This window comes from Macrobrachium rosenbergii, chromosome 17 (assembly GCF_040412425.1).
Source record: "Macrobrachium rosenbergii isolate ZJJX-2024 chromosome 17, ASM4041242v1, whole genome shotgun sequence".
NCBI classification, from domain to species: Eukaryota; Metazoa; Arthropoda; class Malacostraca; order Decapoda; family Palaemonidae; genus Macrobrachium; species Macrobrachium rosenbergii.
This window is the reverse complement of record NC_089757.1, coordinates 1,159,556-1,180,070: the sequence shown is the minus strand read 5'-3', so window position 1 is coordinate 1,180,070 and position 20,515 is coordinate 1,159,556. Positions and strand designations below refer to the sequence as shown.

Below are 20,515 nucleotides of genomic sequence, written 5' to 3'. Positions count from 1 at the left end.
AGTGTTAAATGATTTAACATATTGTATTTCAGAAGTTTAATTTTCTGAAGGTTTTGAAAGCGGATATAAAAATTTTGTGGAATTCCGTAAGCGATGTATTTTTGTTGTTTATTTAGGTTGCTAGAAAATAGTTCTGGCCATTATTGACCTTTATGCGATACAGTATGGAGCAGCTCTTAAACTGACAACAAATCCTGACTTCATAGCCAGTCACGGCTAATTACGTCTCATCACGATTTGCCTACCAGTCTCAAACATTTTCCTTCCGTCAGGTGTAGAAAACGTGTTTGGATGAACGTAAATGGAAGAAAAGCTTAAACGGTTAAAATCGTGCTATTATTTTGCAAGTGGTACTGTTTGTAGCATATGAGTATCGATTGTTGACTGCTTGTGGCAGTGAGCTGAGCGAATGCTGTGCTCGTGTGTTGTTGAAGGATGACTGTGCAGAGCATGTTTCGACCCTACATGAATAATTGGGAGCAGCGTTAACCTTCCTTGCTTTTATCGCCATGCTGGTGAATCTGCATTTGTGCATCATAGGGCTTCTTCTTCTTCCTTACGTAACTTCGACACTCCTCGAACAGGCCGAAGAGGGACGAAGGGCGCTTTCCCTAAAAGCCAGTATGCCTCTGTTGACCAAAGCTGTGAATGATACTTTTCAGTCGAAGGTTGTGGGTCGAAACTTTATAACATATTTTTACTTCAACTTCTTAGTCTCGGAAATATTTACCATTCGATATTAAAACTCCATTTTATGCTTGGTGCATTATTTTTTAAATTTCAGGGCGTCTTTACTAAAGATTTTTAGTTTGTAGTCAGACTTATTATACAGAGGCTTTTTATTTTTAGCAAAAGTTATTTCCTTATTTATAGACACCGTGTGTCAGGTACATATCAGTTTTATTCGAGGTCTGTTATATATTTATGCGTTTTTTCTCTAAGTAGTATGTATGTATATATATATATATATATATATATATATATATATATATATATATATATATATATATATATATATATATATATATTTACACATACTGTAGTATATATATACTAATTTATGTGTATATATACAGTATATTATATATATATATATACATACATACATACATACATACATACATACATACATACATACATACATACATACAGACTAGAAATCTCACAATCTTGACTCGGAGTTCGGTGTTTGACGGTTGGTAATAAAAATAATAGTAATGGTAATAGTTCTAGTAGTACAGCATTCATCATTGTTGTGATATTACTATATTTACTTAAAAAAATAAAGTATGACAATACGTAGACTTGAAACTGCATCTTCCATTTGGAACCCCAACCTTCACACAGAGAGAGAGAGAGAGAGAGAGAGAGAGAGAGAGAGAGAGAGAGAATTGTTATGACCTTGCCTCATCTGCAAGATGGGAATCCCATGGAAGATGGAGTTTCGCGCTCTACTTCTGCCTGTATCCTTGGCTGTGCTTATCCATGCAAACCTCTTGATGCTATACTTAGACTCACTCGTCGCTTTCATTTGTTTGTTGATTTTTCGGAAGTTTGCGATGGCGCATGCGTGTTTATGTGTAGTCATTACATACAGATTATATATTAAATATTTTCATTTTATATATACACATACACTTATACATACGTATTGTATATAATTATATGTATATATATTTATTATACATACATATATACAGTATATATATATTACTAAAAGGACCTCGTTCAAACTGGATGGTATCTAATGGAGTATTTATTCAGAAAAAAGTTGCGATCCAGTTTGAATGAGGTCCTTTTAGTAATTCTACTGATGCACAGAACAATTGTGTATGTGATAAAGTTTATATATATATACATACACATACACACATTTATACATACATATTGTATATATATATATATATTATATGTATATGTATTTATTATATATGCATATATACAGTATACATATTACTGAAAGGACCTCGTTCAAACTGGATGGTATATGATGGAGTATTTATTTATTGTTTGTGTGCGTGTACATTTGTGTGAATGAATTGCCAGCATCCAAGTAAATTGCCTGTTGGTGTACTATTGATGGCCCGTCACGTCAACTCTCACCTTCATTGATAGGGTTATTATCCTCTTCACGTGGCGGAGTTTGGTCTTTTTTTTTTTCTACTCCGCTTTGGTGAATCACTTTGACACTTCAGTAGTAATGGATTATGATGTTTAGTTTTTGCTTTCTTATGTGTAAATACATTCATATAATATATGTTATCTATGAATAACAGGCCCATTGTGTATAGTGTTTTTCGCATATGTATTTTTTGCAGTAGTGGTCACTTGAATTTTCGGATGGACTATACATTTTATGCTAAATGGAAGGCTTAAAATATCCGTGGTAGAGATTACAAAAGACGAACTGAGAGAGAGAGAGAGAGAGAGAGAGAGAGAGAGAGAGAGAAGGGTGGGCGGGTTATCCATCACCGTAATATCGCACTAGTACTGAAGATTCACCTACCTATCCTAAAAGGCAGTGAAATATAACTTGAAGGACGATTGGAAGAAATGGGAGCGGAGACCCTTACGATAGACTGCCTTAGCTTTTCCAAGTATGCGAGTCTGCCATGCCGGGAAGAAGTGTGTGTACTCATGTTACTGTTTCACACCGAGAGACGGTCGGTCTAGCCGTGGCCCCGAGAAAGACTGTCTTCCGTTTGGGTTATTTCCTCTGTTTTAATGACCAGTTGGAATGGTTGAATTGAATTAAATTGAATTACTTGACATGTCTTGTTAATGACTTTTGAAGAACATTACGGCTGCTTTAAATTTTCGTAAAGGCAAATTTCTTTATATTTGCGCATTGTGAGAAAACAGGGCGTTGAGATGGTACCGGTAATTAATTTTGTCATCACATATATATTACAGGAGTCAGTTTATGATAAAGGATTCAAAAAGCATCAGGAAGAGAGACAAAAAGACAGGACATCATTTTAGTAGCGTCAGTGAATCTCTAAACGAGAGCGAGTGAATGAGACGCTACAGGAGAGAGTGAGAGCGTTGACCTAGACATTGTTGATAGTTGGGTGGGTGGGGTGGGGTGGGGTAAGGTGAGGAGGAGCTCAACTACCCCCCGCTTCCCCCCCTCTCTCTTGGCATTATCACTTGCTCTGTTGGAGGAATCACTACACTTGAGTTCTCTCCCTCTCTCCTAATAATATACGCGCCCATATATATACTGGCTGACAACCTGGCGCTGCCCGGGAAACTGAATGACAACTGATAAACACACTCTCTCTCTCTCTCTCTCTCTCTCTCTCTCTCTCTCTCTCTCTCTCTCTCTCTCTCTCTCATTTCCTTTCCACCTTTCTTTCTCTCACTCTCCCCCTCTCTCTCTCTCTTTTCTCTTTTTTTCACATCTATACATACATACATACATACATACATTTGTACATATATATATATATATATATATATATATATATATATATATATATATATATATATATATGTGTGTGTGTGTGTGTGTGTGTATGTTTATGTATTTATGTATGTGTTTAGTATAGCTATCTATCTCTTTTGGTGTGCACACTAATTTACATATACTATATTTATGAAATATGAATATATATATATATATATATATATATATATATATATATTGTATTGGGTTTCTTTAGTTGATGGACATTTTGAACACAATGAATAATATAAGTCAGGATGTATGTCAGCAGTTGTCCTAAGTATATCTTAGTTTAACCAGACCACTGAGCTGATTAACAGCTCTCCTAGGGCTGGCCTGAAGGATTAGACTTATTTTTACGTGGCTAAGAACCAATTGGTTACCTAGCAACGGGACCTACAGCTTATTGTGGAATCCGAACCACATTATAGCGAGAAATGAATTTCTATCACCAGAAACAAATTCCTCTTGTTCTTCACTGGCCTGTCGGAGATTCAAACTCGCGACCAATAGAGTGGTAGCTGAGAACGGAACCCACTCACCCAGCGAGGAACTAGCAGTTGTCCTACTCATGGTACAGTCATGTCAAGTGACCTCCAATGATATCTTAAAGGAAGTTACTCTCAGCTTGTACTTAAGGGAGACAGTTAAACAGGCTGACATGTAACTGAACAAGATTCTTTATAGGAGGGAACAGAGCAATGATTTTGAGTTAGATGGAATCTAGTGCCAAGAAACTTGTGAAAAACACTCATGGAAATTTTGATGGAAGTGTAATGACCAAATACAGTAGGATAACCCATTAGAAATAGAGAGAGATAATGTGTATTTTATGTACTGTAATTATTTTTTATGTAAACTCATCACTTCAGCATCTTCTTGTGTATGTCGTTAAAACAGATAAATGTTACAGAACCATTATATCTGTTTTTTTATGACATGCTGCTCAAGTAGTAAGGTAGAATCCATTTTAAAGGTGAGGTTAATTATGATTGACGGGAATGTTATGGAAAATCCTGGTTGGTCCAGAGAGCGGGATGGATTAGACATGGCAACAGTCGGAAAGAATCTGAGGAGATATGATAATTTTTAATCACCCAGAAATTTCCTCAAAGTATATTCATATGTAGAAAAATGCAATAAAATACTACAGTATTAGGTTTTTTTTTATAAAAATCAAAGTAGTTTTCTGGCATCCTTTAATATATTACCACCTGCTTTGTCATGTATAGCCAAAACTTTTGCTTTTTCTTACAGCACTGATAATAAATTTAAATTCTTGGACTTTTGTATATTTAAGACATCATCATAAAAAACTTACGTGACTTCAGATGTGGGTCGGTATAGAAATTAAAGGTAGACTATGTGACATGGCCTTTACACAAAAATTGGCAATTGAAATTGTTCGATAATAGATTTAAAATGCCAGTTTTGTATTTTCTGTTATATATTATTAGTACTGTAATGTATATACAATTAAATATCCCCATTTTACTCTTCGTAGTTAAATTTTGCCTTATGGCTTGTGAAGTACAGTACTTCTTCTGGAAAGTATACAGAAACTACAAAATAATTTAATTATGAATAACAGATTCTTCTTCTTTGTGCAATCTTAATCCCATCATATGGGGTTGACTGCCCAAATCTTCCTTCTCTCCAGAATTCTTTTGTCAGCATCTGTGTTTTGCTTCCAGTGATTTATGTTTCACCTTGTACTCTAAACCAGAGTGTCCTTATCCTTGCAAAATGTATGACTATACATTATGTACTCACTTTCCCTGGCTTTATCTGTTATTTTACAGGCACCCACTCTTTTTCTTATTTGCTCACTTTCATTTCTTTCCAGCAGTGACACTCCCAGGATCCATCTCAACTTTCTCATCTCTGTCCTTTCCAGGCTCCATCCTCTTTCCTTCGCATTGCCCTCATTTCTGCACTGTACAGCAGCACTGGTCTGATTATTTTATAGACTTCATTCCTAAGTCTCAAAGGAATCCTCTTATCCAAAATTAACTGAAACCTTCCTCCACCAATTGAAATCAGCAAACCTTCTTAATCCTCAACTATTTCTCTGTCTTTAATGACTTGATTTTTCGTTCACATAGAATACAAAATTTATATGAAAAATGACAGTTGTTCTTACACAGATACAAACCTTCTTTCTTTATATAGGGATTTAGCTTGCAAACGTGAGCTGGAATGGCCATTTAACTTTCAGACAAGGTTGTTAACTATCGACAGGTAGGGGGGAAGCCCCACCCATCTGTCGGTATGCACTCCGCTTTGCTTCTGGCTGCCTAACGTGCCATTTGCTTTTCTCTCATGCTTTCATTTGGTTTTGAATATAAGTGTTTGATATTGAGTTGTTTGGATTACCTTGCTGCAAACCCCTCAATCAATTAAGCCATCAACTTCAGAGGGAAAACTTCAGATTTTCAGATGCTGTCCAAGGAAGGACAGACTTTGTCCCATACCCTATGCTCCTCCTGCAGGAGGCGTCTTCGCATTGTCATCAGATTCCAATACTCCACTGGTGACACCGAAAGTCCTCTTCGGTACTTTCTTTCTACCCACCAGACATCCTCCCACTGTTACTATTCCCAAGGGAGTAGTTTTCCACTTCACTTACTCCTGCTGTTGGTTCGCTAGAGAGCTGCTGAGGGGGGTGGGAAGACGTCCAGCCCGGTTTCTCCATGGGAGCCTCTCTTCACTCTGAGGGGAAGTTGTCCTCTGGAGGATGCGTTTTCTTAGGCCCTAGGGAATAGTTCTCCCCTAGCCTGACCTTCATTTCGGGTGTTGTGGAGGCTCAGTGAGCTGTGGACCTCCCTGGGCATCTCTCAGGTGAGCTGAATGTTTCTTCCCTAATCAATCATTTGAAGGAAATGAAGGGTCTTCCTGTGACTTCTCCAACTGTGACTGTGACAACTTCGACGGCCATGGTCTCCACTGTCTCTAGGACTGCTCCCTCCTTGCTGGTTACCTCTCATTTGTCGTCAGTGATGTGTTCTCAGGCACTGCCTTCAACCTCGTCCTTAGGGGAGGTTCTCCTCCACTCCCTTTCTTCTGCACTGACCTCGGCTGCACTCGGGAAGGAAAAGACAATGAAGAAGAGGAGAAGGAAGTTGTCTCCATCGTTGTGTTCATCTTTATTGTTGAGTGCTGCCATCTCCTCCCCTTCCTCTTCCAAAGCTAGTTAACAGAGGGAGAAGAAGGTTGCTTTGTCTCACCACAGGAAGTCTTGTAGAGTTTCCAGCAGTCAGTCCTTTGCAGCAGAGAGGGCTGATGGGTCCCTTGCTAGCGGTACCATGGGCACTGCTGCACCCGTTGCTGAGCGCAAGGCAAGGGTGCAACCACTACCTGGGGTTCTCCGAACCCCCAGTGCACCAGTACCAGCCCCAGTAGTGCCCCTGCCTGTGCCAGCAAGGGTTCCCAGCCAATGGACCCAGGCCTGGCTGCCAGCACAGCCCAGCAAGAGAAGGTGAGAAGAGAGTAGGCAGTTGCTCCCTCACCCCCCACCCCCTCCCGCTCTTCAAAGATAGCAGTGCAGGGGTCTCAGGATAGTGACCTGTCCCACTCAGACCAGTCACCCAAGCCAAGCAAGAGGGGGTCCCCTATTCAGTCTTCCCATCCTGTAGAAGCTCCAGCTTCTCGAAAGACTGTGGCATGCTAAAGGGACAGCCCCCACCCACATTCGCATGAGCAGGACCACTCTCCCTGACCCTTGCAGAAGTCGTTAATGTGGGTAGGTGACTGCCCATGGCCTCACTCACCTGGCAAGACTTTGGTCTTTGACAGGCTGGGCAAGGGTGCTTGCAATCTCTTGCCTGCCCTCCCAGCTCCTCAGGGTTTTTCAGGAGCCAGGAGTTGGACAGGTCTGGGGACCAGAAAACTTTCGTTCACCTTATTCACCTTATTCTATCTTTGGGATGTTGCCCACAAGTCCTTGGACACATTTTTGTTGGGTCCTGTGGTGGCTGCCCAACAGTTGTTTAGTTCACCTGGCTCCCCAAGAGGCTGACTGGTGTCCTTCCTTTTCTCTTTCATCTTTCTCTTGCTTAAGACAGAGAGTCGGAGGTTGTGAACTGGTACGTGTTGGACAAATGAGGATTGCAGGTGAGTTGCATAACAGGGGTATCCTGTCCATCATTTTTATTTTTGTAGATTTATTGGGTGCATGTCACCCCCCCTCTCTCTAGACAAGGGGAGAGAGGGATAGACAATGTAACAAATCCATTGTCTCCAATGCATAGTGGTACTTTCAGCCTTCAGCAAGGTAATGAAATCAAACTCATTACTTTATGCCTAGATGTCTAGCAGTTGTAACATCCCATATGTTCAACAGGCTAGAGGTGCAAGATTCCTTCCTCTGCTTTTCCAGACCAGAAGGTGTTCCTGGTTGGGTAGAACCAACCGGTCGGTCCAGAGACTACCCATAATCCCCCTACCAGGGGTAAGTCTCCTATGTAATGAATGAAGGTTTGTATTTGTTTAGGAATAAATAGAAAAATTTAAAAGTAATTTGTATTTCTCCTTAATGGCCCAATCCAGCCACCCCTCACTCTGGTATCTGGACTGGAAGGCAAAGTAGGGTGCATACCGACAGGTGGGCAGGGCTTCCCCCAACTGTCGATAGTAAACAACCTTGTCTGAAAGTTAAGTGGCCATTCCAGCTTGCGCTTGCAAGCTAAAAACCTATGTAAAGAACTTCAGGTTTGTATGTTAGGAAAAGTACAAATTACAGTACTCTTAAATGTTGCTATTTTTAATTATACTGGTCTGTTCCAGCTTCCCAGGCAATTCCTTCACGCATTGACTAAATAATTTATAGTGTACATAGAGTAATGGAACTTTTATAATCCATACTTCAAATATACCAAGTGAGACTGTTAGTATGAATACATAGTTTTGAGACAATTTCATTATTATTTGTACTGTTATGCATTAGTTGTAAGAAGTTGAAGAATAGTGGGAGTTCAGTGGTTTGGACAGGTAAGTTTTATTAAGTCAGTTTTGAGCCTGTAAGAAACTTTAGGCCAATAAGCATACTCTGGATGTTAGACCTTGTTTACTGTTGTAAAATTTTAGGTGATTAAATTATATGGATTTTTCAAAGCCCTTGTTGAAGTTGTTGGCTAAAATTTTAGTGGTTAGGTTGCTTTTTTAAAGCAGTGTAGATATGTCTGTGTCATTTTATTGCAGGTTGTATCTCCTCTTTCAGCTGATTTTAAGAGTTTGATTTATAATTGTCCAGGTTTTTTAGCTAGACCTGGTGAAAGCAAGAGCAAGGAAAAGGCATATTGTAAAGGATTGTGGGGCCTAACTGGAACAGGAAGAGAATTCTAAAACTTGATTAGTAGAAGGGAAGTACAGTATTAGTCACTGGACTGTAGTAGTGTGAGGATTCTCAGTTTAACAAGAAAATGAAGGAATAGGGAGCTTGATGGGTGGTAAGAGGACTGGAGAGGTTGTGGATTCTGAAAAATGTTTGATAATATTTTCCTATTTAAAAAACCTCATTCTAATTTGAATTAGTCATGAATTTGGCCAAGGTTGATTTAAGAATAAAGGGTTTATAAATCGAACATTTTAGGGTAGAAGTAGCTGCATAGGTGGTCCAACACAAGTATGGTACTTGAAAAGTAAGAGAAAATAGCACAGCATGACAGTGTTTTACCAAGATTGTGTTGGTTCAGCAAGACTGAAGAGAATAAGTCAGCAGCAGTTTGGATGAACTCAGACACCCCAAAAATCAAGATCTTTGCTCATTGATCCAACTTTTGACAATAGAGAACCTCAGGAAAAGTAATCTTAGAAAAGCCATATCAGTTCAGATTTGGAAACAGTGTATTTTGTGTTCTGTAAAGGTCATTTATTATTACATGTTACATGCACATGGTAATTTCAATCAAGGTACTGTTTGTAGTAAATTATTATAACACTGTCTGCAGATTCAATGCCTGCATCCCTTGTACTGTACTTACTTAATCATTCTGTATTTCATCTCTAGTAATGATGTTTCTAATGATCCTCATTATTATAACAGCACAATTAAACTAAAGTACGGGTATTGAGTTCTAAATAATTTTTTTTTTTTTTCAGTATTATCTTACAATCAGTCATGAAGAGTATGTCTTTACTGGCAACAATTGGCACGTGTTAATTTGTCATATTATTGAACTTAGGTGTGCTACTTTTTATTTCAGCGTCAACTTCTGACCTTGTAGATGGTGACTTGACATCAGGTGTCGAGACCCAGACGGCCCTTGATAGTTTCATGCAGGAGATGGGACTTGCCTCCTTGCCTGCAGGTCATCATGCTTTGACTCGTTATTTTGTTTGTTCATTGTTTCAAAGGCTTTATTGGGAAGGTGTTGGGAATTTTTTTTAGCTTCTTGTTCTTGCTGCAAATGAGCACAATTGTGTATTTTTTATATAAACAACTACACCTTTTTTCTGGCTTTACAGTATATTTAATGAAGGGATTCTAAATGTTTGCAGTATGTAAGCACGTGGAGTTATAAGATACACTTGTTTCGAGTGTTGTAAGTAAACTTTTCATTTGTACTACGTGGACATTGTCTTGACTCTGTTCTTGCAGAGAGGATAATTAGTAGAAATACATGAAAATTGTTCTAGCATACTGTTATTTAGGGGATATAGTGAGTAGTGCTATTTGGACGTTGCTATTGGAAATACCATCATTCTAGTTGAAGGCATAAGGGTAGAAAAGTGCTTTGTACAGGTCATGAATTTTGCTTGGGAGGAAACTACACAGCAGCATTCACATTGCTTCTTGTCACATGAAAAATACACAAAATACAAAAATGGCATGGGTATGGGATGTGTATTCTTAACTTTTTATGTCAGATTTATTCATGCACCTCACTAGACAAATATGAGGATATATGGCTTAAGATAATTTAAAAGATAAGTTTACTCGTGCTTGGTGTACTAGAGAAGCTAATTTTGTGACGGGGTAGTACAGAATAGTGGTAAACTGTATGGGTACGCAGAGAGAATGGAAGAAGGTAGGATAGTTTCCAAATCTGCAGAAAAGGAATCCAGGGAAATGCTGGGTTGTGATACACCTTGCATTAAACCAGGAAGGTCCTGTTATCTATGAAGTGCTAGAGTACATATGAAGTAGACATGAATGGTACAGTATAGAAGAGGGGTTGTAAATGCTGCTACGGATAAAGCAACAAGTATGCATTACTAATGTAATGGAAAGAAAAATTAAAACACCAAGTTGTGGGATGATGTAGTAAGAGGTCCATTGACATGAAGTGGATATGGTGTGTGTACTGTATGCTCAAGTGTACTGCAGAATAGATCACGTACAAGGATAGGAGAGATAAAGTGCTCTGAAAAGGTGAAAGAATGAATCTAAGCAAGCACTTCAGGGAGAAAAAGAAGTTGTTTTAAGAGAAGATAAGTGTAGAGTGAATGCCAGATGAGCTTATGGATTTTGAAAGATGCAAATGAAGTGATGCTTGAAGAGAGAGCGATTATGAGTCAGGGGAGTGAGTACTAGGAAGAGATAGAGGGTAAAAGAGAGGGTTATATGAATGAAGAGTGTGTAAAGTTTTGAGTGCTTATGAAAGGGACTGTTGAGAATGCAAGGAGGTAATTTAAAATTTTGAAGAACTGAATATACCAAGTTGATAGAATATAAGATGATGTGGTGGAGATATGAGATACTGTAATATGGTGGAGAAAACTTTTAAGTGAATAACTAACCAAGATGTGTAATGTATATTCAGATGAAGGAAAAGTTTCAGTGAAGTTGGTTATAGGTAAAATTAGGCTACTGTTAAAGGGGAAATGTAATCTTGTGAGTGTAAGAAATATGGAGGTATACTATTACTGAGTACAGTAAACCCCCCGTATTCGCGTTCTCACGATTCGCGGACTCAAAAATTCGTGGATTTCTCTGTGGAACGTATCTACCCATTATTCGCGGAAAATTCGCCCATTTGCAGTATTTTTCACTGGGAAATATTCACTAATTACTGTATTTTCATATTTTCATGACTAAATGCACTTTTTGTGATAAAACTATTAAAATACTCGGGTATAAGCATTTTTAGAAGGTTTTTCTTGTGTTTAAACTATCATAATAGGCAGTTCTAAGTGTTTTTAGAGGGGTTGTAAGTATTTGTGGATTTTAGCTATTTGTTGGGGGGGTGCGGTACACATCCCCCACGAATGCGGTGGTTTACCATGTATGTCGAAAGGTGTATGGGAGCAGATCAAAAAAAGAGATAACAGAAGTACTACACTATTGAAAGGTGGATTAAACATAGACAGGTACATGTGGATTAAGTGGTATGGAACTGATGTGAAGAGTTGGAAAGTAAAGGGAAATAGCTCAGTGACACAGCTGGTTTTAGAATTAGGGAAATTTTCAATACTGTACAGTAATTTGTTTGGTGTTTAGTATTAAAGGTAGTTTGTTATGAGCAGTTAGAAATTTTTCTATTAAAGGCTAAGCTTGTGTCAGAACATGTAGATGGAAAAGTGGCATCTTTGGTGTTGAAGTGCATTTCAAGAACATTGAGTGATGAAAGAATGTATGGGCAAAATTTTTGGACAAGAAGAGGGTCTTGAATGAAGTGTGGAGTGGCTAATTTGTGTAGATGTTAGTGTTACAGGCTCATAAGTAAGAGTAACTTCACAGGCTGGGTAAGGAAGATTGCATTCATTGTAAGGGAATGTAGCATAGTACTCTATCAAGAAAAATGATTAAATATCACTGTGCAGTACCATGAAATCACTGAATCACTCAAATATTCTTTAAAATTACCTGTAGAACATGTTCTTGAATGGACGGTAAAAATTGTATAGACAAAAAAGTAGTGGATGAGGAATAAGAGGCATAAAACATTGTAGCATAGTCCAGAAGAGATTATATACAATAAAGTAATCAATAAATAGTTAAATTAGCACCATTTACACTTACACAAAAGGAAGAGAGGTTGATAAGGGCGGATATTGACTATCTTTGTACCTGCATTTGCTTAGATCTATAATAAATTGCTCAGTGTGTGTGCGATGTTGAAATGTTTGTATTACTGTGATTTACATCCAGCAATGTTTCTGCTGGCATGGCATGCATTTGAAGTTTTTTTTATTAAGGTCACTTCTCTACAGTGGCATTTAATCTAGAATTACTGAGAGATTGTTTGCTCTTTTGTATTTCGGGCTTTTTTTAGCAAGTGTTATTTTTGATCAAGAACTTGTCTGACCTTTTTTTGGTGTAGTTTGAAACTTACACTGAAGTTTTGTTGGATAGTTCCACCTAATTTATGTCAAAGAATTTACTGTCAAGCTGAGGAGAAACCTGTTAAAGGAACCTTGCTCCTTCTAAGCTGCTATTGAAAAACATTCTTTAGCTCCAGAATTGGGTCATTCAGTTACACTGAAATTCTTATCAGAATTTGTGAAATACACGATGACTGCAATAAATGTTTATCGGTAGTTTTATAAATATGGGAATTTTGCCCTGGTAGAAATGGAATATTATATGCAAATTTGTTCCCCTGGGAATATAAACACTTTTTTTTAAATAGGAATATTCCTAAGTGGTGAGCTGATATTAGTTGTTGAAACATGATAACTAGGTGGTGGGGCGCTGGGACCCTTCTCATTTGCCATTATGAAGCATTTTTTTTTTGGCCACCAGTGAATGAGGATGTCATGCTGTATTCCTACCAACTGAAAAGTTGAAACTTTTCTCTGCTTTCTTACTCTGTGTTTTGGAATTACTTTTTACATTATGGTTGTGTAAAAAAAATGAACAACGATGGATTGTTGGTTGTGAGAGACCATGTGGTCTCGTCATGTCCTATGTGTCTCTGTATCTTCACATATTCTGTTCCTTTTGTAAGGGTAGGAACTAAAGTCCAGACCTTCCCTGTGAGAAGTTTCAAGTTAACCACTATTACAGCACAAATTTTTGGGAAGAAGAGGTGGAAGGCTAATAGCATTCACTGGTGTCCCCTATTTACACCACCAAATCTTTTTGGCTCCTTCTTTCTTGACCCCTTCCCCCCACCACCACTCCCTGCACTTTCCATGCATACACTTTTGGCGGTTTGTTTGGGAAGGAGGGGGAGGGAGTATGCTTGGGAAAGTGGGTTATCAGCATGCAGTCTCCATAAGTGACGAGTCGGGTTTGTGTGCTGGGCTGTCCCCAGGTGAGAGCCTGAGTCGTTCTCATACGTTGCCACTTCCTATCTGTTATGTCAGCTACAGTAAACCCCCCGTATTCGCGGGGGATGCATACCCCCCCCCCACGAATAGCTAAAATCCACGAATACTTAAAACCCCTCTAAAAACACTTAGAACTGCCTATTTTGATAGTTGAAACAAAAAAATCTCTAAAAATGCTTATACCTGAGTATTTCAATAGTTTAATCATAAAAGTGCGTTTAGTCATGAAAATGATATGAAAATACAGTAATTAGTAAATATTTCTCTGTGAAAAATACCGCAAAAGGGCGAATTTTCAGAAAATGATGTGTATATATGTTCCAGAGATAAATCTGTGGATAGGTGAGTCCGCGAATCATGGGAACACGAATACAGGGAGTTTATTGTACTCCTGGGATGATGACATCATAAAACAAACCAGAAACGTATATCAATTATAGTTTGGACGTATCCACTTTTACAAAGAAACTTTTCTGCTCAAGCCCCACTTTTCCCTCCACAGCATAAGTTGTGTACCGTAAGCACGAGAGGGTTAAGTTTGATCCGTTGAGTGATCAGCTGTGAGTTGATCACTCAAAGTCTCAGAATTGACCCTGATAGTCCCTGGATTGTCCTATGCCATGTGGCTTCATGATCTGTAGGCTCTCTTGCTCAAGGCACCTAGAAAGATTCCGCCATGGCCCACTTTCCTTTATCTCCCACTTGTTTATCATCAGTCAGTACAAACCTTTCAGCTATGCACTTAGAGTTTACCCAGCTGCTCCTGTGAGAGAGTTGCAGGACTTCACAGCGACTTCCAGGCACTGTCGAAGATCCTCGTCCTACATATACCTGGGAAAGTGGACTCTTTTGTGGTTGGTGTTGTGGAAGGGATATTTCTCTGGTCAGAGCTTCTGTTCAATGGATCACAGTGTACTGGTCTACCTACATTGAGACAAGCTCCTCTCATTCTCCCCAGTTAAAGGTGCTCTCTTTCTTAAGCCAGGTTTTCAGACTGAAAGGCACAGAACTATGCTTTAGTACATGTCATTACTCATGAGGAATGTCATGCAGTCATGCCATCTTTGGGAGTTTTAGCCTCCAGAATGGGACAAGACTTGTCCTCTGCAGTCTGCTGAGGCACCATATGAACCCTTGCTGGGGGCTCCAGACCAAGATCTTACTCTCAAGGCAGTCTTCTTGTTAGTCTTAGCCTTGATGAAACATTGGTGTGCTGCATGGGTTACAAAAACACTTGGAGGGCTGGGAATCTTGTTATGGGTTGTTCCTGAGTTTGTGGAGAAAACAGAAAATGTCAATTCTTGACAAGATATACAATAGTTTCTCAGTTCCCTCTCTGGAACTTTGTTGATGGTGATCTCAATGAGTTGGTTTTATGCCTGGTGCAAGCCATGAAGTACTACTGAAGAAGGACCTGGTCTCTTACACTAGTGTCTTGGCACCTCTCTGTTAGTACCAGCAGCCACAAGGTGTCTAATAACACTTTCTCATTTTGGCTTTGCGTCGCTATCAAATGGGCTTATGACTGCTGTGTTGCTATCAGATGGGCTTATGTACAATTCAGATGAAAGCATGCACACGCAGGCATTAGACCATCTCTTGCATTTGGAGTAACTTCTCAGTCACACAGGTAATGAGGGCAGGTGCCTGGAGACACCAGACCACCTTTATCTCATTCTACCTAATTGATGTTCCTTGCAAGTCCCTTGATACCTTCTCCCTAGGTACCTGTGGTTGCTGCTCAGCAGGGAGCATCTCACCAAGGTGCTTTTAGGAATGGGGTGAATGGTTGAGTTTAGGTAAGCTCCACAATATAGGCTCCTATCTTAGAGCTTCAGCTAATAAGGTGTGACTTACTCTGCTTTTCATTTAAGTATGGGGGGGATGCAGTGGTGTGGCTATTATCTGAACCTGTCCATTAATATTGACGAGATTTTAATCTCCTTCGGACTCGTCACCACTTTCATTGATCACACTTGTTTTCTGAGATTTCTTGCATGTGTGAGACTCACATCCAGGCTCTTCACACTTGGGCTCAGATCCCTGTGGCTGTGGCATCCTTATGCCAGCCATATAGGATGTTACAGGAGTCATCACTCCCATACTCACTACATTGACCGGGAACATGACATTTCCTGTTGAAGATTCAACTTGCCAGCCAGTTGAGAGTCTACCTCCCACCTCAAGAGTAACCTCACTGTGTACAGTAACAGGCAATGGATTGTATTCCCAGGGGAAGGAATCACAAATTTAAAATGTAATTTATATTTTTCCTAGGTATACAGATCAGAGTCTTTTATCATAATCCCACCCTCATTCGTGATGCTGAAGGAAGAGTGCTTGATGATGGCAGGTGAGTTGGGTATCTCCACCGCTCACCAACTTACCACCAGTTAACTAGTGTGTTAACCAGTTTCAGTGACTGATTTAAGCTTGCTGCTGAGGAAGACTCCTACATAAAAGGCCTTGGTTTGTATACCTAGGAAAAATACAAATTATTATTATTATTATTATTATTATTATTATTATTATTATTATTATTATTATTATTATTATCATCCCGCTACATTGTTAGGAAGTCCACCTTAGTTTTGCAGCAAGAGTAGTAAAAATGTCTGGTAGAAGCCAGTTGATTGATAAACTGACGGCGTCAATAACCTAGGTGTTGTGACGCCATTTTTAGTAGTCATAAGTCAATCATGATAAACACTGAGACACCCTTTTTCCCCCTGAAGACCTAGTTTTTCTGAAAATATTTTTTGTGTGTATTTGGTTTGTATTATATGGTAGAATGCTAAGTTGATATTATTTTCACTTTTTTTAAAGTTGGTTTTTTTCATTTTTGCAGATGTTTCTGAATCCAGCAGTGATGATGATCTCATCAGTAAATTGTCCAGTGATCTGGAGGTGAGCTGTAGCGAACACTGAGTTTGTTTTGTTTGCCTACATTATTTGTTACACTGAGAGTATTTTCAGTAAAAAGTCATTTATCTGACTGTTAATGATTCTGAGTTGCTTACAGTATTTTGAGGATCGAATCCAAATCTGTTGCTTGAAAGGAACAAAATCACAAATAGTTTTCAACACCTGTATGCCTTTTCGCTAGTAATGTGGGATATTATTTTCTAGATGCCACTTCCCCTCGATGGGTTTGAACCAGTATCTTCATGGTCACCAGATTCTAAAAACATCTTAGACACTTTTGCCAACGGTGATATTACATCAGTAATGAAGTCAGAAGGTAATTTTATACTTTTTTTAAATTGTTACAGTTCTCTAATATATAGTGTGTCCATATCAATTAAATTGACCCTAGAATTTTTGTAGTACTGTATATATTAAGAGAAAAAATCAGAGTTGAGTTTTTTTTTTCTCTCTAGAGAACAAGAGACATCTTGAAGGCTAACATCTCACAAGTTAACATGCTGATGACAGACCAAGAGTTTGTCTGCTTGATAATAAAAAATGAGCATAAAAATTCAGTCATAATTTCTATATTGAACAATTTAACAAATTTTAGTGTTTAGGAACAGTTATTGGCTTTGTCATTCAGTTTTTTAAAGCTCTTCCATGCATTTTAGAGATATGACTGAAATTTATCATTGCATCAATAGTTGAATAATGTAAGTGCAGTATTTTTTGGTAAAAGTATGAAAATTTTAATCAAAGTAGCTTATTTGAGCATAGAATCATTATTGTACTTGTCATTCTTAACTCCACTAAAAAAAGTCTTTTAAAGAGAAGAAGACTGGATCATCAGAAAGCAGTTTTATTCCCCCGAAGCAGCCATGTTATCATAGATAGCATTCCCAGTTTATGTGGTTGTTTTTATAGCTCATGTCCACATTGAAATTACAGTCCGAAATATTCCCTTTTCATGAAAGGTCAAGAATTTGAGAAGGGTTGCCTGAAGATGTAAGAACTTAGATAAATGTGGGAAAGTTTGTGGAGGGCATTATGGAACTCACGAAAGGCAGTGAATTGCCAGCTTGAGATGAGTCCAGGGGATATTTCAGTGTAGAAAGCAAGACTAGGGAAAAAATAGTAAATGTGAAAAATTTGCATCCTTGTGTAGGGAAAGGAAAAAAGATACATGTATTTGAATACAGTATTATAACTGCAGGTGCTTTGTTTCTGTAAAAAGATAGAGGTTGCATTGCAAGTAGAAGACAGTGACTTACTCTAGAAAATTTTTAAGTTTAATGAGTCAGTGGAGGTATAAGGTACTGTATATGAAATGCCATGGGGCATTCTGGTTTTCTCTTACCCAAAGAGGAATTTTGATACAGTAATGTATATTGAATACTAGAGCTAGGTTGAAACTACTGTACTGAATTAATGAGGAGAAGAATAATCCATGTGATGGAGCAATAAGCTTATTAGAAATATCTAAATATTTATTGGATATGATAGTAACAGAAACCATATGGAGTAGTTTAGGGGAATAGATTGAGTTTGAAATCTTGGATGTAAAGAGGGAAAAATGAATAATGCAGTGGTCTTTATGGTGTGTTAAAGATAAGATATCATAAGCATAACTTCATCATTTGAAAGACAGCAGTTGTTAACATCATTACAAGAAATAAGGAGTCATTTTAAAACTCATATCAACTTGGAAGTCAAGTACATTACATAAAGCAGTTGGGTGGTTATTCAAGGATGTGTGAAAAAAGAATTGTAAGGTTGTGGGTGGTTATTGAAGGATGTGTAAAAAAGAATTGTAAGATTAATAAGCTTCCTAATCTAGAATTTTATATAAGTGACTTACCAAGCAATTACATAGCTAACAGCTTCCTACCACGGCAGACCAATAATTCAAATTTTGCAGTTTCGCCACCATCGCGAGTGTAGGTGACAGGGTCCCATCCACTATTGGGACTGACAGGTACAACTCGGCGGGAAACATCAGTTCGTTTTCTGCCGGCTCCCGATCAACATCGGTGGTTTTTGGGCAGTACCTTTTGTCATTTGTTGGATTGGTTTCCTGTTATTGGTGACGTACTCAGATTTTGTGTAGCCTATTTTGCAATTAGTGAATTGTTAGGTTTTGTAATTTTTCACTATTTTGCCATGTCAGATTCTAGTTCTTCTAGCGTTCAGTTGTGTACCGAGGGATGTAAAACTAGATTAAATAAGATTATGTATGATTCTCATACCAAATGCTTTAAATGTAGGGAGCAAGATTTTAATGGGATTACTAGTCAGGAATGTCAGGATTGGGATGCACAGTAGTGGAAGGTTTATCAGTCCCATTCCAATAAACTTGATAAAGATAGGAAGAAGAAGGCTGCTCTTGGAGCGGAGCATAGAGCTAGCTTATAAGCTACTCCTTTGCCTTCATTGACTGAGGGTAGCGCTGTTTCTTCCCCACTTATCCATTCTGTTTCTCCATTTTGAGTCCTCCTATTGATTTACCACGTACTGTACTCCTTTACCATCTTTCCATGCTTCTGATCCCAACACCATTGCCAGTCTCGAGTCTAGGGTCGATAAGAAGTTAGAGTTTTTGGCCAATACAGTCTTGAATCTAGTTTTTGGCCAGTACGGTCATGAATCTTGGTTTATCTTTTAAGGCTTTTGTAGATAAAGCTTCTGTTTCAGGTGTTTGTGCTACCAGTGTCATTGTTCCCAGTGCTAGTAAAGTGTAGAGTGAGTGTTGTGTTTTCTGAGGAGGCGGCTGTCTGTCCTACTAGTGCTCCTAGACGAAGGTCTGTGGGAGCGCTGGGGAGAACACATACCAGAGGTCAGAGGGAGGCTGGTAGGGTTTGCCCACAGGCAGTCATCCCCTCTGTCGAGCCTGTTGCATGTTCCCAGGTGTCAACTTAGCGTCACATTGTATATCTGATTCAGATTTGTTGTCAGATGGAAGGCGTCGTTGGCGTTGGTCTTCTGTTTCTCGTCCTTTGGAGAGGCATTCTGCGACTGCAGACAGCTCTCCTCCTCCTGTTAAGGGGCTTAAGGAAGTCATTGTAAGTCCTCAACCTTCTTGCAGTTTTGCTTATCCACCTCCTTCGTTGTCTCAGGTTCAGTAGTCAACCTTGGATAGTCCGGAGTCTCTTGGCTCTGAAGATCGTATGGTCTTGTCTCGTAAACGCTCGCCACCTCAGCCCAAGCGCTCTCACACTCCTGAGTGCCTGCCTTCTCCCAAGTGCCTGGCACCAGCTGCTTAGTCTCAGGCACCTGCGCCTGCTCATTTGGCGCCAACTTCTTCTCGCTCGCTGCCAACTTCGGACCATTTGACTCCTTCAAAGTGCCTGATGCCTTCGCTGCCTCTCCCTCTTTCTGCTTCCTCATTATGCCCCGCAGATGTATTTAACAATGTAAGAGCAATTTCTTGAACAACCAAAGAACCACCAGATTCACCAGTTTTAGAGACCCAACAAGCAGTAAGACAAACGACCAATATGCCAGCCTCTGCTGTGCCACAACGTTCCCAGAGAATTGCTAATAGACTGTTGAGCAATTCTAGAGTTACCTGAAAGAATAACAAGCCATTTTTCAATTTTTCAAAGATGTTGTCCTAAATGTATTATTATTTCTATGGTTATTGAGGCTGAAGAGGTCAATGTGATGTCTCTTCAAAAGTAGAACTAATATTTATGTCACAGATGTTAGCTGTTTTTAAATTTGCCAGAGAGCATTTCAGTTTGGATAGAAATAGATGGTCATTGTTTGGGTGCTGTTTTTTCGTAACCCTTGAGTTTGTTTGATGTACTTTAAATGATTGCAGCCCAAGTTCTAAAAAGATCATTGTTTTATGAGGCCTGTAAACACTTAAGGTTTCTTCTCTTTGCAGTGAATAAAACAGTATATAAAAACTAAAAGGATATAGGTTTTAAGCTTGAGTATATA

General features: G+C 38.9%; 1 protein-coding gene across 4 annotated transcripts in view; it reads left to right on the top strand.

Moving 5' to 3' along the window:
* Window positions 1-20,515, top strand: part of Atf6 (bZIP_ATF6 domain-containing protein ATf6) — a 94,396-nt gene that overhangs the window by 51,543 nt on the left and 22,338 nt on the right. For 2 of the 4 annotated variants that reach the window (XM_067119382.1, XM_067119381.1), the window contains exons 2-4: window positions 9,652-9,756; window positions 16,512-16,570; window positions 16,793-16,904. In XM_067119382.1, coding sequence (XP_066975483.1) covers window positions 9,652-9,756; window positions 16,512-16,570; window positions 16,793-16,904 — 276 coding nt within the window. The remainder of the gene's footprint in view (window positions 1-9,651; window positions 9,757-16,511; window positions 16,571-16,792; window positions 16,905-20,515) is intronic. The other 2 variants (XM_067119385.1, XM_067119384.1) reach the window with 1 other exon arrangement.